This window comes from Ascidiella aspersa, chromosome 8 (assembly GCF_963924565.1).
Source record: "Ascidiella aspersa chromosome 8, kaAscAspe10.2, whole genome shotgun sequence".
Taxonomy (NCBI): Eukaryota; Metazoa; Chordata; class Ascidiacea; order Phlebobranchia; family Ascidiidae; genus Ascidiella; species Ascidiella aspersa.
In genome coordinates, this window is record NC_139454.1 from 25771913 (window position 1) to 25795243 (window position 23331).

At 36.0% G+C, this 23331-nt stretch overlaps 3 protein-coding genes across 4 annotated transcripts; 1 reads left to right on the forward strand and 2 right to left on the reverse strand.

Annotated features, from left to right (window-relative positions):
• Positions 1-1105: 1105 nt before the first annotated feature.
• LOC146137055 (deoxycytidine kinase 2-like) lies at positions 1106-11689 on the reverse strand. 2 transcript variants are annotated; one of them, XM_083395159.1, is made up of 7 exons: positions 11467-11689; positions 10904-11010; positions 9113-9300; positions 8519-8663; positions 8209-8324; positions 7391-7487; positions 1106-1724 (listed from the first exon to the last, which is right to left on the reverse strand). In XM_083395159.1, the coding sequence occupies exons 1-7, from the start codon at positions 11645-11647 to the stop codon at positions 1623-1625; spliced, it is 936 nt and encodes a 311-aa protein (XP_083251285.1). In that variant the 5' UTR covers positions 11648-11689; the 3' UTR covers positions 1106-1622. The 2 variants fall into 2 exon arrangements, with proteins under 2 accessions (XP_083251285.1, XP_083251284.1); XM_083395158.1 differs by lacking the exon at positions 9113-9300 and adding an exon at positions 9467-9666.
• Positions 11690-12007: 318 nt separating this feature from the next.
• Positions 12008-13867, forward strand: LOC146137056 (UPF0728 protein-like). The gene is made up of 2 exons (XM_083395813.1): positions 12008-12165; positions 13141-13867. Exons 1-2 carry the CDS (start codon positions 12072-12074, stop codon positions 13323-13325), a joined length of 279 nt encoding a protein of 92 aa, XP_083251939.1. The 5' UTR covers positions 12008-12071; the 3' UTR covers positions 13326-13867.
• A 1319-nt stretch (positions 13868-15186) lies between these two features.
• Positions 15187-23139, reverse strand: LOC146137057 (leucine-rich repeat-containing protein 58-like). Its single transcript, XM_083395132.1, has 9 exons — positions 22953-23139; positions 22364-22494; positions 21898-22062; positions 21213-21356; positions 19656-19784; positions 18795-18983; positions 18129-18217; positions 17728-17847; positions 15187-16412 (listed from the first exon to the last, which is right to left on the reverse strand). The coding sequence occupies exons 1-9, from the start codon at positions 22977-22979 to the stop codon at positions 16336-16338; spliced, it is 1071 nt and encodes a 356-aa protein (XP_083251258.1). The 5' UTR covers positions 22980-23139; the 3' UTR covers positions 15187-16335.
• Positions 23140-23331: the final 192 nt, after the last annotated feature.

Consider the following 23331-nt stretch of genomic DNA (forward strand, 5'->3'; position numbering starts at 1 on the left):
ACAATAAGACCTACAAAGCAACAATATCCAAAGCCGAAAAATCTATAAAACCATAATACTAAGACCAACGACATAATAAAGCCAAATACACAGTAACACCGGGTACAGAAAAGGATCGAAATCGTCTTAATAAGACCTAAATATGTTAGAATAAGTCCTAAATGGCCAAAATAACGCCTGAAAGTGTCTTGAGAGGGTATGGGACGATCGGGGGCCATCGGTCTGGCATGGGCTGTCTTGGTGACTACGTTTGGACGCCCCAAGTTGACCGGCGCCGCTGTTTTGGCACCAGATTGTTTGACACTGTTTGCGGTTAATGGAAATGGGTGGTGTTATAGGGTTAAAATTATTAGGATAGTTAGTAATGTACTTAGGGGTGGGGTTAGGGATTAAGTAAAATTGCATAGGCCTTATTCTGACCATCTGGGTCTTATTCCGACAGATTTAAGAATAATTGCGATTTAAACGGCACTACGACTATTAGGTATTATCCTATTTTGGTCTTATTCCGAACTGTGTTTTATTCAGATGTTGATATGCCAACAGCGTCCAGTATGACTTTTTTTAACTTTTGCACTAGTAGTCCTTCAGTGGTTCCTAACCTGTAGATCGCCGTGTACCGTTTGATAAATAAGTATTGCCTAAAAATCAACAGTAAAAGCAACCTCCGGTCTGAATATTGTGTTTATTGAGTCATTATTGTAGTTAACCAGTCGTGCTTATGAACTCACCGTTACAAGTGTTTTCAATCAATGGACCAAGCTTTAGACAAATTAAAATTTAATGTAACGAAGGAGGTTTTAATCGGAACTTTAGCTAGTTGCAAATATTCTTTAGACTTTCCGGCTTTGGTCAAAGATAGTCATTAGTAAGTTCTAGTTATTTAAAAGAGAAATGTAGTTCGCCACAAAATAAGGCATCATCCGTCTATTAATTTCGAATGAATCAACTTAAAAATGGGCCGACCAAGACAGGAAGCCTGAAAAATATTACCAAAGACCTACTTGTTGTCTTATGTGTGTAATCTCTTAAAATCCAAATACCCTAAACTAGTGTGGCGTGTATAATCTTCAAACGACTCTTAGGCTTAAGTAGCCCTGAATGATCCAATGAACTAAAAATTTTATTTTTTTTATGAATACGAACATAATAAACACGAAAACGACATCAGGTCGATAAAATTTTGAGCAGCAAACGTCAAAAGCAAACCAAAAAATGATAAAAACGTCTTAAATGTGCGAATGGACAGCTTGGCAATGATTGCAGTTTCATACATCAGTGCACATTTGTTCGGGTTAAGGAGGTAAAAAGGTTTAATTTTTGACGAAGGTTTATGATTGAAAACAAGTTTAAATTAACTGCCTTGAAGTTAAGCATTCAGAAATGCGGCGATTTGGCAAAAGTAGTTCTGACAAAGACTTGGTGTAAGTGTTTATATTTTGAAAACATATAAAAAAACCTATCGCTTCTGTCAGATAAAAGAAACCTAAAAAACTTAAAAAGGTCACACAAAATACTCCTTGTATAGCTTTGAAGAGGTTATACAAGTGCCCGTAGCGTAGAACTTAATGAGTCTCAGGATGGTGTTGCCAGGACATCTGGCATCTCAACCACTTGATATTTCAGTATTCGATGTCAGAAGAGCTGCATTCTTCGAGGGAGCTGTTCGAGTCCAGCCCGGAATCGTCCAACTCTGGATTGCGCTTCAGAACAAACTTTTCAACCTGGACGTAAAATATATAATTTATGACATTTCTAGCTTTACAAACGAGATATGGATGTGGTAAAAATATTAAAGCCCATACACAAGTTTTAACATCGGTGTTGAAAAAGAATAGAGTAATTCGAAACGTTAAAAAATGAGTCCTACTTCTGATGTGCTTTGATTTTCATTTTACAACTACAACCTACAAACACTATGCTCCATAGATATGGCTGCTTTAGCAAATTGTGAATCCACAAAGCCGTGTTTGTTTTTGGGCATAAAGCTGCATGAGAATCGGAAAATGTCTCGAAAGGCCGGATCTGTCATGGAGTGTTCACGTGGTTCTCCTGAGAGAGGTTGCCCGCGGCCCCTGAGCCGCGTGCTCTAGTCACGTGTTTTGTAATCATTGCTTGTGTTGTACGTTAATTGTATCGCAATGTAAATTACGCGACTACTCGCCTATAAATGCTCGTGCCCTTCTTGTGTTATTCCCATTCGAATTAAACCAGTTACTTACTTGGACTCTGTTTACTATTCTTGCAAGGCAAACAAAGGTTAGAAACACAACAGAGTTTTGGCGACGAGGATATTGGATTCAAGGTCTTCTGAACGAGGTATCTACGCAGTTTGACTTTTCCAACTACTTTTGTTTGCGCAATGGAAGAAATACTGAAGCTCATGCAAGCACAGTTACAGCAACAAGCACAACGCCAGGATGAACAATCCAAACGCCACGAAGAACAAATGCATGTAATGATGGCTCTGGTGGAAAAGGCTGGGTTACCGCAAGCAGCTACGTCATCCGCAGCAGTACCAAGTTTCAATCCATTTGATTCTACGTCTGAGTTATGGAATGATTATTGGTCGAGGTTCAGCACGTTTATCAAAGCACACGCGGTCCCAAGCGAACGAAAGGCTCAGGTTTTCTTAACAAACCAAACTCCTACAACTTACAAGCTGTTATCAAACTTGGCACTTCAGGGCAGCCCGTCCAAAAGTGTTAATGATCTATCTATTGGCGACATTGAGGGTTTTATGAAGAACCAGTTTGACCCAAAGCGATTCGTCATTCGGGAACGGTTCAAGTTTTGGAGTAATATGCAACGGAAGCCTGGTGAGACTGTTCAAGAATTGGCTGCACGCATTCGTCTTGAGGCAGCCACTTGCGACTTTTCGGCAATCAGAGACCCGTTGGACGAGGCACTTCGCACGCGCTTGATTTGCTCGATCGGCAATGAGGCTGTTCTCAAGGCACTTTTCAAAATTAAGGCTGATGAGCTCAGTTTTGCGCGAGCCATCGAAGTTTCCATTCAAACGGAGGATGCTGCTAAAGTTGCGAAGGAAACTGTATATGGAAACCGAGGCTCTGTTCAAAAGGTACGCGAAGCAGCGAAGCCAAGTCCGTCTCCGTATACTAAAGTTTCCAAGGACGCCGCAAGTTATGCTTCGAGGGACAGTAAAGCCAAGACGAACATGTGTTGCTATCGCTGTGGCAAGTCTGGACATTTTGCTTCCACATGTCGTCACCGAAGTTCAACTTGCAAGTTTTGCAGACGTATCGGTCATTTGGAAGTAGCTTGTCGAAAGAAACTGGCGTCAACAAAACCTTTAAGCATGGTTCATACGGTGAAGCCTATTTCAAGCATTGGGAGGTCAACTCCGAAGCTGGACGTCAATATTTACGTTTTAGACAAGATTTGTTGCTTGGAGCTTGATACTGCTACTACCGGAAACTTCTTATCTGTTGATACATGGAGGCGAATTGGCAGTCCAACGCTGGAGACGCCTACTTATCGTTTCAATTCGGCGACAGAACATTCAGTGCCACTAATCGGTATTTTTCAGGCAGAAGCAGCATATGACGAAACCAAGTGTACGCTAGAGTTCCACGTATCTAAGATACCGAACCTTGATTTACTTGGGAGAAATGCTATTCAGTCTCTAAAAATATCAGTGGACAAATTGATATTTACCGATGTTGTTCCCGTACGTGCTTTATCTGTCGATACTCAACCTGATATTCAGTTACAAACGGATTGCCGGAAACTTTGCAGTCAATTTCCGGACCTGTTCAAAGAAGAGTTAGGTTGTCTAAAGGACTTTGAATTAGAGGTACAATTCAAATCCGCGACGAAGCCTGTGTTTTGTAAAGCTCGCTCAGTTCCGTTTGCTCTTCAGCAAGACGTGGGACAAGCATATGATGTTGGCATCACTAAAGGAATCTGGACTCCAACGAAGTTCAACGACTGGGGTACGCCTGTGGTACCCATACGCAAAACTCCGCTTCCAGGGAAATCCAAAGGTCGATTGCGCGTGTGTGGTGACTATTCGGTGACGGTAAACCTGCAACTGGCCACGCACCGCCACCCTTTGCCGCTTCCAGAAGATTTGTTACGCAAGTTGCAAGGTGGATATGGCTTCACGAAAATCGACTTGGCTGATGCGTACAATCAGATAAGTCTCGGACCAGAAAGCCGAAAAAGGTTGGCTCTTAGCACACATCGTGGAGTTCTTCTGCAAAATGTTTTACCTTTCGGTATACACTCCGCTCCAGGGTATTTTCAGGAAATAATGGATGACCTTACAAAAGACCTTCCAGGAGTTGCTGTCTACTTGGATGATCTTTTAGTCAGTGGTTCGTGTGCAGAGGAACATCTTCGTAATCTTCGTCAAGTTTTCCAACGGTTGCATGACAAAGGACTTCGCTGCCGATTGGAGAAATGTGTGTTCGCGCAACCCAAAGTGGAATACTTGGGGCATACACTGTTTAAAAGTGGAATTGCAAAAGGTTCCAAGCTTGATGCTGTATTGAATATGTCACCTCCGAAGGATGCAACAACTCTACGTTCATTCTTGGGGTCCGTTCAATTTTATGGAAAGTTTCTGCCGACCAACTTTGCCGAAGCGGCAGAACCTTTATATCAACTTACCCGGTCTAACATTTCGTGGAAATGGGGAGCGGTTCAACAAAAATCTTTCGATCAGTTAAAAGCATGGCTTTCGGAAGATAATGTTTTAACTCACTTCAATTCATCGCTTCCGATCGGAATTGCATGTGATGCTTCAAGTGTTGGAATTGGCGCTGTTTTATTTCACCGTTATCCTGACGGTACTGAAAGGCCGATATCTAATGCTTCAAAGACGCTTTCAACCAGTCAGCGCAACTATAGTCAAATACAAAAGGAAGCTCTTTCTATTATTTTCGCGCTGAAAAAGTTTTACCAGTACTTGTTCGGGAGGAAATTTATTCTTGTCACCGACCACAAACCGTTACTGGCACTATTCGGGCCAAGCAAGCCTACTCCGGCACTTGCGGCAAATCGACTCGCAAGATGGGCACTTTTTCTCAGTCAATTTAACTATGACATTGAGTATAGAAAGACGTCAGAACACGGCAATGCTGACGCACTTAGTCGTTTACCTGGAGGTAAAGATGAGGAGTTCGACGGAGAGGAGAGTGTAGATGACGTGGACACCGTTTGCTCCATCACTACATTAAGCTTACAAGTGAAGCCCGCCGATAGCGCCACCCTCCAGAAGGAAACCAAAGTGGATTCTGTCTTATCGCGTGTTGTGCGATTTACAAGGGAAGGCTGGCCACCTAAATGCAATCAAAGTGCTGATGATGACGCGGAGAAGTTTCGGAAAATATCCGATTCGTTAAGTACTTGCCATGGATGTTTGCTCTATGGATCGCGAATTGTAATTCCGCTCAGACTTCGACCCCAAGTCTTGCAGCTATTGCACCAGGGACATTTCGGTGTTCAGCGCATGAAGCAACTGGCACGAACCGCCGTATACTGGCCAAATATTGATGCAGATATATTGTCATTGTGTCAGCGTTGTACTACTTGTGCACAGCATCAGAACGCACCAACCAAAGCAGTCATTCATCCGTGGATGATGCCAGAGAAGCCGTGGAGCAGAATTCACATTGATCATGCAGTGAATTTTATGGGCTACAATTGGCTGGTGGTAATCGACGCATACTCTAAGTATCCGTGCATTCACCGAACGCAATCCATGTCAACCAAAACTACTATGGAATTTCTAGAACAGGATTTTGCGCATTTCGGGTACCCGCACACTATTGTCTCGGATAATGCTCAAGCATTTCTTTCGGCAGAATTTCAAGAATTCTGCAAACAAAGGGGAATTATACATTTAACAGGTGCTCCTTATCACCCTGCTACAAACGGTGCTGCCGAGAGGCTTGTGCAGACTTTCAAGAAAGCTCTCCGTAAGTCATCGAAGTCTCCCAACGAAGCGCTATTGGAGTTCTTAATCCAGTACCGACGTACACCTGACAGCAACGGTTTCTCTCCGAGTGAGTTGTTAAACGGACGTCAAATTCGTGCTCGGATCGACACCTTGTTTCCCACGCCAGCTCACGTAAAGCAACGCGAGCAGATGAAATGTGCATCGAAAGACTATCCTCGAAGGGAAATCATTCACAAACTACGACACTCGTTTAAAGTTGGCGATCCCTGTTATGCGTTATACTTTGGTCCAAAGCGAGACAAAGATGGACGTTGGGTCCCAGCTATTATAACCAAACGACATGGCAGTCGAAGTGTAAATGTCAAGGTGATTCCCCGTGGTCCGATATGGAGGCGCCATATCGACCAACTTCAATTTCGCTACACCAGCGACGAGGACGCTGATCCAGGAGAAAATAACTTTCCGACTCCTCGACCCTCAACGAATTCTACGCGGCCAACCTTGGTTCTGCCAAATCCCAATTTGGCCACAGCCAATCAAGATGAGTACGGACCTCACAATCCACGACGCTCGAAACGCCCACGTAAGCCTCGACAGCTATATTGCTGTTAACGAGGCGTTTCTTTCAAAGGGGAGGTGTCATGGAGTGTTCACGTGGTTCTCCTGAGAGAGGTTGCCCGCGGCCCCTGAGCCGCGTGCTCTAGTCACGTGTTTTGTAATCATTGCTTGTGTTGTACGTTAATTGTATCGCAATGTAAATTACGCGACTACTCGCCTATAAATGCTCGTGCCCTTCTTGTGTTATTCCCATTCGAATTAAACCAGTTACTTACTTGGACTCTGTTTACTATTCTTGCAAGGCAAACAAAGGTTAGAAACACAACAGGATCAAAAAGAAACAGGCAATATTGTGGATCTTTTGTAAATATTCTACTTTGATAAGCTGGTGGAGCGGTGGTAGTAGAAATAATTTAAGGTGCTTTGCATGTGTCATTAATTCAATAAAATATTCTAAAATGATTAAAAAGGGTTTTATTTTAGATCAAAAAGTTTTAATAAAAGTAATGCGCTGGGATTAAAGGGGCTGGGTTAGCCCAGGGCCGGATTTAATTCTAAACAAGTATTTTTTACAAAAAAAAATAAGTCAAGTCATTTTTAAGCGGTTACAAAAACCTTAAGAATCGTTTTCTAAAAATTAATTTCTAAATGCGTAAGAAACAATTATTTTTTGGTGAAGGGCTTTACACAGTGAGTCGGTTTAAAGCAACTTAAAACCAGACTCCGGCCCTGCTTTTTGTTGCTCAATTTTAACTCCTTGGTCTTAAGCATGTAATAACCGGCATCGAATTGAACAACATTTTTGGTCCACACATAAAAAGTACGGCAGAATCCACGAATATGCACAGTAGGAGAAGTGCATTACTGGCTGCTATTAATTTTATAACTTTTTTACAGGGGACTTACCCTAGCCATCATATCCCTCTGCTTTTCTTCACTATCGAGAAATTCCTCGTTGCAATCGATGATAAGAACTGGGACTCCTTTCAGGGTTTCGTCAACACTAAATAAGTAAAATAAAAATATGAAATGTTGCAAAGATAAGCCAGAAGTCACCTTAACCTAGGTCCTAACGACTTATTCTAATTAAACTTAAAGAGTAGTAAAACAATTATTTTTAATATATTTTTTTTAATAATGTTGGATAACGCTGTTTTATATTTTTAGTATGGTTAAATAGCAAAATGGATAAAATTAGATTTTGGGTAATGGACTTTGATCTGGACAGAAATGGGTAATAAGGAAAAAAAAAAGGTTTAGAACCCCTGATGTAATGGGTACAAGGGGTATTTAAGGTCGTCATTGCGATTGTTTGGAAGGGGCGCGTTTATAATAAACATTTATAATAATTTAATAATTTTGCTTTTTTAATAAGGTTTGTGTTTTAAGTCTTGCAAAGTTATTATAAATGATTAAGGAGCATGGAATAGGAGCTGATTTAGAGCAGTAGTTCACAATAAGGCCAGGTGAGGTTATATCCAAGTTTAGGGATAATTTAGAGTCAATTTATCGCCTTGCAATAAAAGCATTGTAGCATTAATTTGTTAAGCTTTAAGAGAAATTGTTGTTAATTCTAGGCTTAAAAGTTATATTCTCCCTGAAGGAATTAAAACAAACTAATATTTGTCCAGAAAAATATTTTAGTTTTTCCTTTCTAATTTGTTTTGTTTAATTTGTTTTGTGTGAGTTTCGGTAAACCACAAAGAATAATGGGTTCTACTCACTCTACTTCGTTCCTGTAGAGCCAGGCTTCGTGCTTCTCGTTGAGGCACTTGAGATACTCAAGAGAGACGCCACTTTCTTCCGGTCGACCTCTCTTCAGCATTCTGTCGTAGCAAACCTGGGGTAAAAAGTATAACACTAAAGTTATAAAAAAGCGTTTGCAATGAAACCAAATAAAACATAAAAATACATGTGTTGGACTGTTGGTATAAGTTAATAATTAAATCTCAAAATGTGAAATACAGTGCTTAATTTAAGAACATAACGTTAATGTTTTTATATTTACTTCCACAAACCAGTTCATTAACTTACCTCTGGTTCGGCTCGGAGATAAACGATTCCATCAAGACTTAATTCGCCGAGCGTTCTAATAAGGTAGGTGCTCCAGTCCTGGTAAATGTTCCACTCAGTTTCAGACATCACGCCACTTTCAAAGCAGTTTTTGGCAAAGATGTACCTAAAATAAAGTTTATATTATATTACATTTCTATCAAGCAATGCAATTTTCCAATTGACATTATCACAAAATTCATGCCTATCGGCCGCAACCCAAAATTGGATGGCCATTTTAATACTAGACACAGATCTTTTTACTAAAAATACCATCTAATTACACTAATTTTTATGATTTGGTCGCTTACAAAAAGGTCGGGAAACAATATTGGGTCGCTAAATATTTAATGTTATATTTAAGCTTATATAGCTATTGCTAGGAAAAAGGTTAAGACATATTAATAAAAGCGTGGGTATATACACATTTATGCATCAAATTGGTATTTAAGTGTTAGTGATGGTAACATTTATAAAAAAGTTTATTAAAAAATTATAATAAAATCTACAAAAATCCTAAAAATACTACCAAAACAAGCTAATTATTTGAACTGTTTTTAGCACGCCTTTTCTCACCTACTACTGTACACCGATCTTTCAAAGAATTGCACTGGATTTGGAGATGAATGTCGCATCTTTGCATGTTTGCATACATCTTTCATGCGCGAAACAAACGTGTACGACTCGAAAGTGTACGCCCATCGATTGGGTTCCGAGTAAAAGGTGTTTAAAAGGTTTCCACCGTGCTTTTGTGACATGGTTAACTGTAAATAATTACTTGAAAGTTTAACACCAGGTGCTTAACTATAAAAGGTGCTTTCATTAGGAGCTTAACATGCAGAAGTGTGAAAAATCCAGGCAATTCTTTGAAAGATCGCGCAGCCATTTGTGAGATTTCTTTGAAGCAAATAAGCGAAAATCTAAACCTACCGGTCTGACTGCAGCGATCGTTCAAAGAACTGAACTGGATTTTCACAATCCTGTAGATATTCAGGAATTGGCTTTCGCTGGAGTCGCATTCGGCTGAGGAGCGCGTACGATTGAAACGTGTACGACCAGCGCGCAATGTCGTCGTAAAACATTTGCAACAGGTTTCCACCACTTTTTTGAGACATAGTTAACTCACCAGCCTGTTTAAACAAACATTAACCAACTACAGGACAAATTAAGAACTCAAATCTAAAAGTAAAAAATTAAGTAATTGCAAATAAATTACATCATAACTAATGAAGTTGTCAACAGCAAACCCTTTGCAAGAACTGCCTTAGTTTTAACTAGCTTTAATTTTAAGACATAGCCTGATTTCCACAGTTATTTTATATTTATTTACAACTTTAATATCAGTATTCATTATAAATCCGGCTCCATAATTGAGTTTGAGTTAAAACCTAATAATTAGGATTTAATTTGAGAAATTTGTAGCAATTAACTTTAAGGGTAAAAAGTGAAGTAATCGCAAGTTAATCTGAACCAGCAGTTCCCAAACTGGGGTCCACGGACTAATTCATTGCTATGCTACCTTTACGATTTACAGTTTTATCGATTTTGAACGTTTTACTGCACAAGCGCCTTTTTGTCACTATATTTCAGCGGTTTCCAAACTGGGGTCCACGGACTAACTGGGGTCCACGGACTAACTGGGGTCCACGGACCAACTGGGGTCCGTAAAGCAGTTTGAGAGTCCGCAAGGAGAATTAATCTTCAAGTTTTTCAACATTAGGCTTCAGCGAATGTTTTTAAACATTGATCTATCTTATAAACTTCATCTGTAATTATTATTCGGCTTTAGTTATGCTTATCATACAATTATATAGCGTGTTTTATGATGTCTCTTGTGACATAAAGCATCTATTATGCTGTTTCGGCTATCAGTAAATCTTTTGCATTCGTTAGAAAGTTGTTACATTAGAAAGAATCGTGACTGCACTAATGTACTATAAGAAACATGGGTCAACTGACCCTTGAATTTTTGTAGGGCCGCGAAATATCAAAACAAATTGCAACCGGTCAACCAGGCAATTTTTTAAGAAAAGTTTGGGAAACGCTGATCTAAACTAATAAAGATGGCAGTAAGCAGTAACATGCAATTAAAGATTTTATAAATGAACTTGCATTATTTTTAAGACATAGCGCAGGATTTTTCAGTTAGTGAGTGTAGTTTTTATTATTTTACAACTTGAATATTAGTATTTATTTAAAATTTAATGCTGGTCAGAGTCATAATAGAGATCAAATTAAAACTGAATAACTGGCCTACTAAAAGATGTGAAAAATACATAAATAATTATTATTATTTGTCAAAAAATGCTACCTATGCAGAATCATCTAAAAAAAACAGTGAAAGATACGAAGTAAAACACTTTTTACCTCATCGTCGCCTTTGATGTTGGTCCATCGGGCCACCGGTTCCGGAACAACCGTCCATTCTTTCGACTTTTCCTCGAGAAGTCGCAGAAAAGTCGATTTTCCGGTTGCTGCCAAAAATATTAAATTGTAATTTTTATTTAGAGAATAAAAGTATTCTATTTTCTACTTATTTTTCAATAAAAGAGCAAACAATTTTTTTAAGAAATTTTTTTTAAGAATTTTTTTTTAAGATTTATAAAAAATTACGCTGGTCTAGAATCCCACCACTTTATTTTTACAATAACGAAACAACCAATGTAAGAATTCAAATTGCAAGTAACATATAGATCTGGTAGAACAAATATAATACTTCAAAAAATATGTTAGGAAAATTCAAAATTTTAAGATTTAAAAAGCAATATTTAACGCAAATGCATTTTAAAACTATTTTCAGCCAATGTATTAATTTTTTTGCAATTAAATGATGAACTTAAATCAGTTATAAGCACATCAGTTATACAAAACTATTTTGTCGACAGTGGAAAAAAAAATTTGAAAGCACAAAAAATCGCATGAAACCTCACCGATATTTCCTTCAATGGCGATCTTCAGCGCTTTCGTGCTCTGGCTTCTTCTTGGGCGTTTCGCGGCTGAAATTTCCATTTTATTCGGAGTTGAACGGGTGGATTTTTGGGCTTTTGAAAGAGTGCAACGGCTCACTACCACAACGCTCGAAATGCGGCGCAGAATGAAGGAAGAAAACATAAAAATTTTCAACGGCTTGGCGCCTTCGCATCTTAGCGCCAAAACCAAATTTCCCGCAAAAGCGATTGAAAACATCCCGCTTAAGCTTCAAATTATCGGACAATAGGTGAGAACACGCCCGCCACGAGAGGGCTTAAATTTTATTTTCGAATTGAGGAGCATTTTTAATAATCTTTAATTATCACAATGAAAACATTTATTCTGACAAAATTGCTTTCAAGTAAATTATAAAAAAAATTATTAGAACAAAAATTGTAGTCGATGGTAAGTTTATCTTGAAATCGCTGCTACCACAATATTCGAAATTATAAATAGGTTACTATGGCGACTCTGGTAAATTCCCTAAATTATAACGTAAGAATCATTTTATCTTTGTCCTTTTGCTTTAAGTAAACTTTAATATCTGCTTCAAAACGGCGTTGTAATGCCAAAGAACGCATCGGTTACTATAGAGTTCGGGCCATACGAAGCATGTGGCGTCGTAGAACACCGAGAACCTAGACTACAGGGTCTTCAAGGTTTGTTGAAAACTAGCTTACTTTTCAAACTACTACACCTGTTAAAACATCGTCAAAATGTACGACGGCACGCGTATTGGACAAAAAACAAAAAGAATCAAATAATCAACTCTAAAAACACCGCCTTAAGTCATTTGGCTCCAAACTATTTAAACCTGACGAATGTATGTTTATAACTTAAACTCGTCCACTGTAGAAAACATGGCAAGTTAACCCGCGAGATTTTTTCAACGTTTTAAAAGTGCACCCCGAAAAAATCTGAACTGCACCCGATATATGTAAAACGCTTGTGCGGAATACGTTTACAGTGCAATGTATGCAATACAGAGTGCATCGGAAAATCATAAAGTGCACCCGAGGTGCACTTTTTTTACCTTTGTAGCACCCAGTCACCATGTTCTTTTTCAGCCGTTTACTCGCGAGATCTCATCGAGATCTGCCATACTTTCCATCAATGATCATAATCAGTCAAGTATACCAATTTTAGTAGTTAACTTTTATGACAAAGACTTGTGGTTGACTCGCTCTAATTATGGCTTGGACAGAGACTTGACTTTATTTTTTTGAAAAGACTTGACTTGGACTTTTGAGTCTTTTCAAAAAGACTTTTACAACAGAGCTAAATGAAGCTTATTTCATATGTTGTGGCACCATTCTGGATTTTTTCACCTTTCGTCGACCTCAAGTGGGCAGACCAAAATTCCAGGTGTACAATCATGGTTTTATGCGCACTTGAAGTTGGAAATGATACCGCAACTCAAGCTTTTTAAAAAATTAGGTGTACAACTTACTAATCATGTGTGCACACAAATTGCTTAAAAAAATGCTGGGGCACTTGCCACAAAATGTAATCTGGATGCAGTGTATTTTGTTCTGGTACTTTAGTGTATATTAGTTTATTATTCTTATATCTATAAATTTATACCTTTCAAGCTTAGATGTGCATTTCTAACAACTTTAATTATTTATTGCAAGCTTCCCTTTCAAGAGAAGGTCACATGGTCGTGCTGAAAGAGATTAAAGATTGGAACGCCGTCCGTTTAATTGTGAATGGAGAAACTGTGTTTACATGCGACATCAACAACCTTGATTATGGAGGAGACGGAAAGTTGGACAGTCTTTGTTCTGAAGCAATTACAAGAGTTTTGGAAGCTTACTGAAAAAGTTTAGATTAAAACTTGCATTATTATGTTTTCCTTTTGTCACTGTGAGACGTGTTTGGTCGGGAAATGTTAAGCAAACATTAAACAGTGTGTTGTAATCTGTGATTAATTTAAGTGATTTGTGTTGAAACTTATATTCAATTCCTGTTCTTATTACACTACACAACTTTTTATTGATGTGAAGAAGTTCATTATGCAGGTTGAGGGTTGAATATGTATTATATAGATCCATTTGATTGGAATATTAAATATTTATGTAACAAAATTAGTTTAGAGTTGCAACAAACTTCAATTACTTTTCTGATTTTCATTTTTTAAAACACCCCAAATTTAGATGTTGTCACATAATGTAATTAAACTCAAAACAGTTGGTATATCAAGACTCCTTTTCTGCATTGCTTTGGTCAGGCTCATTCGCTCACAATAATTATGCAACAGTGCAATGCTTTGCCATTGGAGTTTGCTGCAGAGAGAACGACACAGATGTACATATGACTTTTGTTCGTAACTCTTTTATGCTTTATCAATAAACATCTGCATTATAAAAAAAATGGTCAAAAAACAGGACATTTAAAAATGATATAACATCCAAGTAAGTAATTTGTTAAATAACGAAAGTAGTATTTTAAAAACATACTAAGTCATCAGTTACCCTAGTTGAGTCATTATTGGAGCAAGTCAAATAGTCAAATCTAAGTCAAGTAACTAGCAAATTAACTTAAATCCAAGTCCAGTCATTTTAAAATAATACCAAGTCCCAGTAAAAGCCATACCAAGTAAATTTTAAGTTAAATAATTGACATAAAAAGTAGTTCTTAAGTTATTAAAATAAATTATTAAATAAATTTTATTTCAAGCGATATTCCAATTGTTAAAGACCAAAACAAACAAATGCAAATACATTTCCTTACATCTGTATATGGAGGAAAATGACCCATTTTCTACAAAAAAAAAACGCTTTTTAGGTCAAGTCAAGTCATTTTCATAAAATACCAAGATTATTTATTAAAGCAAGTCTAGGCATAGCAATATTAACAAGTACATTCCAAGTCAAATAATTGGCATTAAAAAAGTTTGAATTTATTAAAATTAATTATTAAATTGACTTCATTCCAAGCAATACGCCGCAAAAACAAACAAATATCAAGGTATTTTTTACATTAACAAATTGAGGGAAATTACAAACTTACAGTTATTGTCATTTGTATAAATTACTTGATTTAAAACATATTTAAGTGAAGTCATTTAAAAGATTGACTAATGGTGATTTATATATGTTATTACAACACTTATTTTTAATGTATAATTTCACATGTAATGGAATATTTATTGTATTGCGTATTTTCTGATGTGTTGCTGTTTTCGCTTTGGCGCTGTATGCCACTTTGAATGCGCCGATGGTGAGGTAAACGCCGGCTTGGTTCCCTTTGCATTGAGCTGTTTCCGTCATCCAAGTAAACAAACGATATGAGTAATCGCGAGGTCAAACATCCGCACCTTTTGAGAAGTAGGCCGCTGTAAAATGTTACCATATTAGGATAGAAATTATAAATTATATTTCTGCGTCACTTTTTTTCATGAAAATCCTCAACTTCTATTTAGCGACAGTGTCATATGAATACAGGCTCATTCAATAAACAGAGGCTAAGAGATCGCTTGTAGGCTCACGGCTTGCTTGCTTGCTGGCTTACTTCTAGCCAACAAAACTTAACTGAATCTATGCCAGAATAAGACAGTAGCTGATTGAACAATTTTCAACAACCTCTGCCCTACCTTGAAGAAGTTAGGTTAATTCATCAGGCAAAGATTCAAATATCATGAGCTTCTCATTTCAAATGGAGTACAAAAAAAATTAAATACCAGTATTTTATTTCAAAAAATATCTTAATGCACCATAAAACGAAAAAGACACAAATGCTGACAAAAAACATTAACATACCAACACTACCCACTAGTGAAGAATATACCTTTTCTTCATATGAGAATTTAATGGGAGAATAATGCAATGTAGAAGTAAAAATTTTCTATAACAGAAAGAAGAAAATGCAAATATTGCATAAAGCAATTCAAAAACATGTTAGCACTTATTATGAGACAATGTATTTTAATAAAAAAAACTTTTGTATGCATTTTACTATACTAGTAAGTCAATGAATTTTTATATCTATTGTATTGAAGAAAAAAGGCTGAAAATCGTTTTAAAATGCAATAAATAAAGTGATTTTTTTTTTTTTTTTCATTACAGTAAATTACCTCAACAACTAAAAGAGTTATTTTGGAAAATAAAAGATTTAAATTTATCTTTTTAGTTTTGAGACAAAGTATACATGAAAAGCCTCAAATAAAATGTATTTAACTTAACTCTGATTAAAGGCTGCGCACTCTGGAACACTTTTTATTTTTTTCGGCCAAAGTCCTGGTTGTTTTCAACAGACTCCACAGCCCTACTATAAGTGTAAACAATGCTGAAATCTAATAAAGGCACAGCTTGATCAAAACTAGCCAACAGAACAGCACTAAAACATGCTGACCAAATAGTCATGCTAATTATATGTTTGCAGTATGGATATTTTTAACACAAACGCAACTTTTTTGCTATTTGTTTTTCCAAAATGCTATTTTTTTAAAAGCCTTATTTTTCATGTACAACATAATTATTACAAAAAATTGCAACAAATTAACGTAATAATAATTTTTTTTGACATTAAACACAAATTTGTCGCATTGTAGTAGGCCAAAGAAACTTGGGACATGTCTTCAAATAATAATCGGTTTTAAATAAATTGAAATGCATTTGCAAGAAAAGCCCCAAAACCTCTACTACCTAACTACCCACTCTTACAATAAATTAATTTAATATGTTTTTGAAACACAATTAAAAAACATCTTTAATCCTTTAAATGATTCTTTTCAACATATTTTGTGAATTATCATTTATCATTTCACCACAGTAGGACTCCTCATAGAAGTATTATCAATTACATCTTGCAACTTGATAATTCATCGTTTATCCGAGCAAAACTCGTCGGATGACGTCGTTTGGAACTTCTTCTTCTTCCTCTGTTTCATATTCCGAACTCGCAGCTTCAGAAAAATAAATAATATTTTGTAAAATTGTGACAAACACAACAATCCAGGGTGTTTCAAACTTTTGGAGTCGTTAATAATGGTGGTACGTCAACAAATTAAAGAAAAGGCATTTGTTAAAGCAGTGTGTGTCCTACTGCTAATAGAAAGTGTACTGTTATTAATGATCATTTTGACTTTGGCGAAAAAATAACAGGTAAGAATTGTGTGTTAAAAAAATACACTTATGCATGAAGAAGTTGAATTACCACAACTTGTTAACCTTCTGTGTTTTGATGAATTTATCTTTCGAGGTAGAAATTCCTGCATTTGGTTTCAAATCATGACTAAAATGCCTATGTTAATTTGGTATCGAATCGGCACCGACAACACCACTAGGTATCAGGCATCGGCTTTGTTTCAATATTATTGGTATCCCTACTTCTTACCATTTAAACACTTACAGCACCTAACACACAATCCAAGGACTCTATAGCTTCAATAATTAATAACAAGCATAGTTTAGTTCACTTTGTTTTGCTTAAACAAGCGGAATAGGAAGTGGTTTATCAAGTTGCAAAGACTAAAGAGATAAGTGATGCTTAGTATGTGGTTAAGTATTGGTTTCAATTAAGAAATGAATGCAAGGCTAAATAATCAAGATAACCACAATACAAGCAATAACATTATACTGGTTGAGGTTTAATGATTCTTTAGACTATTGTTGAAATTGTTTTCGGAAATACCTAAAATATGCATTAGAAATATGAAGCCTATCCACAATGTAATTTAAAAGCATCACATACTGCCACAAAATGGAACAATTTTAAATTCTGTACATCAAAATTTATATCCTTAGTTGCAAATATTTTTCAGTTGATTTTAAATCTTGTTAAATATTACTCACAGGGGAGTTTAGAGAATGCTAAATTATTTTATTTTTAGTATCCAGTGTCGTAAGGTCACCCTAGGGGTGTTATATTCCCATTGACCAGCTAGCATTGTCCTATTTTTAACACAACAATAGGACTGTTCTAAACTGACCAAATGAATTTCTACATTCATGATGTAACAATAGGAGCTTTGTTAATGCACTGGAGACAATGAAGTAAAAACATGAAACCGTAGAATGGATTGGGAATCAAATATTGGCACATAAAATTATATATTGGCCTATGGATGGCAAACAGCAAGTGTCAACCCACAGTACGACACAAGTGAGATTTCAACTGACTTAGGTAGATTCTAATGGAACTAGATATTTTACTTTAAAAAATATTGAGCCTCTGAAAACACCTTCAAAACAAAGACTAAATATTTAAGTTAGGCTCACCAGAAGATGTTCCCGATGAAATACAGCCGGGTGAACAGAGGTATTGCATCAGCGGCAGTCGGTACTTTCCACAAAAATCAACAAACTTTATCTGTTTGTACTTGTGCTCAAAATATACCCCTGTGAAAGAAAACAGAATCAAACTACATTTCTGGAACACATTTTTCTGCTGTTAAATTTAAATAATTTAATAAAAAAACTTAACGTTTGGGTTAGGTGACATTGTATAAAATTTCTTAACATACACATTACTTTTAGATTAAAAAATCATATAATATCAGATTTGAAACTGTTATTATAAATTAGAATATTAAAGAAATAGTTTACCAAGCTTTAATAATTAATGGTCTTTGAATATTTAAACTAGCAAAAACGACGACCATGTGTAACATATATTTTACCTGTGCATTTAGGATTGGGGCATTTGCTTGCTGTGTTGAGGTGACCGATAAGTTGCGATGGTAAACCTTCAGTGGAGTAAGCAATTCCTCTGCAAACAATTCAGTTGGTTGGTTATTTATCGTGTACCTAGAATAGTTAAGGTGTCGGACAAACAAGTTTGCTATTGTAGTAGTTAGAAATAGCTTAGAAATGCTTTATGATATATTTAATATATTTATATTACACATTTGTTTAACTTAAATTAATGTTGTAATTTAATTAATGGTATCTATGATCTGGACTTAGTTTTTAAACTATTTTTTTAGAATAGAATAAATAAAAGCAGAATAGTTTAGCTAGTAAAAGATGTTTTAAAAATATATCTATATTTTGACCAAAATTAATTCAAATAAGATATACTGATGATGTATATGCAGGCAAAATATAATTAAATATTTTTTCAACATCTTCTAAACCCAAATATATCAAGAAAAACCCTAAGATTGTTGTGCAAGAAAAAATATCGCTATAAATATTGTATAGGTCTATTAAAAATATTTTGTGTGAAATTTTTTTCTTTTTTTTGGAAAAATATTTGTTTTTTATTTTTAAACTAAATTATGTAATCTGTTATAAGGAACATCCATGCTTACACCAAATAACGAAAAACACAAAAATCCACAAACCTTGCGGCAATAGTTCGACTTGCAAGCTCGTGCAGGGTTGGGGGGTCGTAGGTCAGTTCTCGAGCGAACCTTGCAACAAGTGGATTGCCGCGTAAACTCAACTCAGCGAGCGACATGAGAGACAGAACCTCTCTCGGAAGGTAACAAAGGGCATTGTTGTGCAAACTGAGCGAGTGTAAGTTGTGTAATCTGCAATAAGTCGGAGAAAAAGTAAACATAATGAACAAACTAGCTGGAAGTCATTATGTGCAAGGAAGTCATTAATGAACAACAGAATGTCAAGTAGTAAGCATATTAAAAAGCCCACACAAAAGTAAGCAGCATTTCGTGAACATTTAAAATATATCTTTATTCATTTTCAACATAGTATGCTGACTAGACTATTATGTTTTTTATTTGAAAACGTTCAATATTTTTTCCTTTTTATTTCAAATGTTCAAAATGCTACCTACTTCTGTATGGGCTTTGATATTCATTCTACGACTAAATACAACTGTAAACCTTTATTTTGAAATTTATTCAAAATGTTTAAAATGAAACCCCTTTCTGTATACCGAAAAGCCATCGCAGACTCGCCGAATCTGTCGATCTATGATGCAAGCAGAGCAAGCCAGAAAAACAACTGGCCTACAGTGAGGTTCGAACTCACAACCTCCGGTCAAGCCAGGGCCGTCGCTCTACCAACAGAGCTATGCAGGCTTAGAGAGGAGCGAGTCGAGAAACAACCATGCGACAATACTTGCACATTTTGTTAGTACAAGAAACTTCGGCTTTGATATTTCTACTACATCTAACTAAACCCACATTCAATATGCTACAAACTCAATTCAATTCAAAAAAGCTTTATTTATTAATACTCACTTAGATAGGGCAGTTGGAATGGTCACAATTTGATTGTCGCACAAAGACAGGGAAGAAAGATTCAGAAGGTCGCCCATTTCATCGGGAACTCGTCGAATCATGTTTCCACCGAGGTAAAGAATTTCAAGACTGGAAACAAAAGGTTTGGAGCTCAACACCAATTTATATCACAAGCAACATACTGCCAATATCCCTAATGCTGTGGTTGTTAACTTTTGCCGTCATGTTATAATGCAAGCTTTTATCACACCCCCAATTTTTTTGGTCGTTAAAGCCAAACACATCATATTCGCGGCTTATCCAAGGCTATATGTAATGCCCAGGCGAACACTAAGTAAAATTATAGGAAACAAGTTAATATTAACATTGAGTTTGCTAAAGCGCATTTTGATGTAAGTGGTTATCAAAATACGGTCAAAGGTCACTGAGCACATGGTGTCTTGACATTTTAGTTGTCCTTACGGCAGTTGGTGTTACTACCTTAATTGTAGTAGTACAAGCTCACCTTGTAAGTGTTTGGCGGTAATGTTTAACTTATACTGATATTTCTGTTTTAATAACATTGTTTTGTATTCATTCAAATTAAGATATGAATCCACTTGTGTAAGCCTTTGTGTTTTAATAAATTCCTGTACACTAATAATGACTTTAATATTGGATTGGATCAATTAGTTTCCTTAATGCAGTGGTTCTTAACTTTTGCCCCCATGTTATTACGCGTGCTTTCATCAAACCACAGTTTGTTTATTTTTCGCTATAGCTAAACACACCATATTCGGGCAAATTCAAGGCGATATGTACAGCCCAGGCGAGCATATAGTGTTTAGATAGGACTGTTATTTGCGGAGGCCTTTCTTTCACATATTCACGCCAAGGGCGGGCAAATAACGAGCTTGTGAGTTGCTGTTTAACGCTTGCCTTTAGGTAACATGCTACGATTTAGTTTTCCTTCTTTTCACACTGAACATAATATGGCAATAAGTATGAGATGATTCACACTTGTCAGGTAACATGGATTTGCTTCACAGCATTGAAAGTGACTCATTGCTTGTTTAACTTGTTGGTGAACCTGAATGTAGTGCATTTAAAATCAAGCCATGAGGTTTCTGCATTAGATCTGAAGCGACAAACAAAGCACTAAGCGTTAAGTGTAACAGTGAAGATTTGGCGACACAAACTCTTCACTAAACATTTTGTAAGCAAGCTAATAGGACAATTTAAATTAAAAATTGTTTTTGTATTGTTTGTGGAATTTTCTTGAAATTTTGGGAAATCTTGCTTAAACCAATCTTAATAAATAAGCATGTGTTTGTGAACTACTGCAGTGAGCGACCCAAACAAGTTGAACGGCGACACAATTTTAGGTCACAAGGTGTTTGGGCAATTTTGTGCTTTTTTAGATAATTAATTTAACCAGAAAAATGACAATGGATTATTTTTATAAAGTGCATTGAATTACAATAGTGTTCATTATAATATGTAAATCAATTGTAAAAATATGTTTTAATGTTTTAATTCCACAATTAGAGAAAAAACTGCAAACTGAGTTTTACTTACTTTACTAGGCGCGATAAGGCAGCAGGAATTTCCCGTAAATTATTTCCACCCATCGAAAGTGATCGTAGCGACTTGATTTCAAACAGGGTTTGCGGAAATACTTTGAACATATTTCCACTTAAATTCAAAATGCGAAGACTCATTCTGCAAAAAAGTTTAAATAGAGTTTACAAGACATATAAGTATTTTTAACAAAAAATAAATATGCAAGGTGTATTTTCAATAAAGAACTGGAAATCAGTTTGGTTTTCTGTAATTTAAAAAAAATAAACAGATAATAAATTTCACATCTTACAACTAATAATGAAACACACTGTTGCTGACAGAAATAATATCATTAAAAAAGTTATTATGTTCAACTCATCCAGCTATAGAGGTCGCCTTTAAGTGTTCATACAAAAAAATAAAGGTTAAATAATAATTTGTGACAACTGACAACGCAGTGAAAATAATAGATTTAAATACAGCATAGAAATGGAAAAAACACATTTCTTAAGTAAGGTATGGCGGAATTGATAGACGGCGTGCAACATTTATGGTAAGTGTTGTTTAGTTGAGCCGATATTCCGATAGATTGCAAGTGCAAACTTTAATATAACATCAACCCTGTGAACACAATATTTAAGAAAAATGATAAATTTCCCTATGTTTGAAATATACTTAGTATTTTTATAAACATACTTACTTGGCAAATGACTCTGGAATAGTCGAAAGTCGGTTATTTGTGGCTAAAATCTCGCGGAGGTTTGTCAGAGAGGATAGTTCTTCAGGAAGTTCATTCATGCAGTTGCTGCAAATGTTCAACCTTCCAAGGTTCTTGTAGGCGTTTACAAAACTTGGAACAATTTCTCTGCAAAGTGATAACAAGACTTTTCAATATGTAAATCAATTGAAGGACTTTTAAAGATTCAAAGACTTAATGGCAACCCTGCTCTCAGCCGCAAAACAATTCCGCACAAATTTGCACTGAATAACAATTCCGCACAAATTTGCGTGGCTGTAATAACGTTATTTGTAAAATTTGCTCGGCTCACATGGAGTACTATACTGAAAACATCCGATAAAATTAATAAATCCCCGCGCAGGCTTTACTTTCCAACCTGGGGCACACATAAAAAAAGTAAAAATTGTTTGTTGAAATAAATCCTTACTTGATAAGGTTGTGAGATGCATTAACTTCGATGGTTGCTACTGTACCTCCTGCTTCATCTTCAGTTGTTTTACCAACGACCAAAACCCTCGTTTGAAGGGCTTTCACATCACCCGAGAGTTTTTCCAAACCCTATATTGAAACATATACAATGGGAGCACTGATTGAAAAGCGTGCACTTATTGTGGGTGAGGGTTTGGTTTGTTAAACAAGCTTGTGGTTGCACTTTCCAAGCTTTCCACAGGAAATGATAATACAACATAGATAGACTAATTTCGTAACAACGGTATAGATACAGGTAAAAAATTGAAATTAAAGAAGCGTCTTTAGTTCCCAGGGGTGAAAGACTGTTAAGTAATCTACCAAGCTGCCCCCTAACAGCACAATTTATTTTATGTTTCATTGGAAATTTAGTAAAAAATGAAATTAGAGCAACACAACAATTACTTAAACATAATTATTTCTTGTAGCTGTAGTTTCATTCATAAAACCAATGTTATAAATCCTACACTTAAAGAATTCATTGCTTTTTTTATAAAAAAATGTGAGTAAATTGGTATTCAACATTCAGAAAAACAAATTCTACCAACCTTCCACGAAAGATCAATGACATTCATTTTCACAATTTCGCGATGATTGTTTTCAAACAGATTGGTTCTTAATTGTTTTTGTCTAAACAAATAATAGGTTTATTAGATTTTAATACCCCTTGTTTATTTTGAAAAGAAAATCACGTTGGGCTATTTTTTGCAATGTATTAACCATTGACTTCAAAAAAGATCTTAAAGTAAAAGTAGTCTGCCTGAAAACTTCAAAGTCCTAATGAAATCTAGTCTTACTTGATACCTAAAAAAAGATTCGCCCACATTTTTGACATATTAAAACTCTAATTGTATTAATCGTTGTTTTGTCTTGTGACCTCACAAACTGCTTACAAGAACATTTTGTTACATAACAATGCACGCCGAT

Coding starts and splice junctions, on each gene's coding strand:
- LOC146137057 (XM_083395132.1), bottom strand. CDS start 22,979: ATGAATGTCATTGATCTTTCGTGGAAG. Junction 19,785..21,212: donor GCCTTATCGCGCCTAGTAAA/GTAAGTAAAACT, acceptor TTTTGTTTCCAG/TCTTGAAATTCTTTACCTCG. Junction 18,218..18,794: donor AGTCGAACTATTGCCGCAAG/GTTTGTGGATTT, acceptor AATTGTTTGCAG/AGGAATTGCTTACTCCACTG.
- LOC146137055 (XM_083395158.1), bottom strand. CDS start 11,647: ATGTTTTCTTCCTTCATTCTGCGCCGCATTTCGAGCGTTGTGGTAGTG. Junction 9,667..10,903: donor ACATCAAAGGCGACGATGAG/GTAAAAAGTGTT, acceptor TTGTTTAAACAG/GCTGGTGAGTTAACTATGTC. Junction 8,664..9,466: donor CGATCGCTGCAGTCAGACCG/GTAGGTTTAGAT, acceptor ACTTTATTTTAG/GTACATCTTTGCCAAAAACT.
- LOC146137056 (XM_083395813.1), top strand. CDS start 12,072: ATGCCAAAGAACGCATCGGTTACTATAGAGTTCGGGCCATACGAAGCA. Junction 12,166..13,140: donor TAGACTACAGGGTCTTCAAG/GTTTGTTGAAAA, acceptor ATTTATTGCAAG/CTTCCCTTTCAAGAGAAGGT.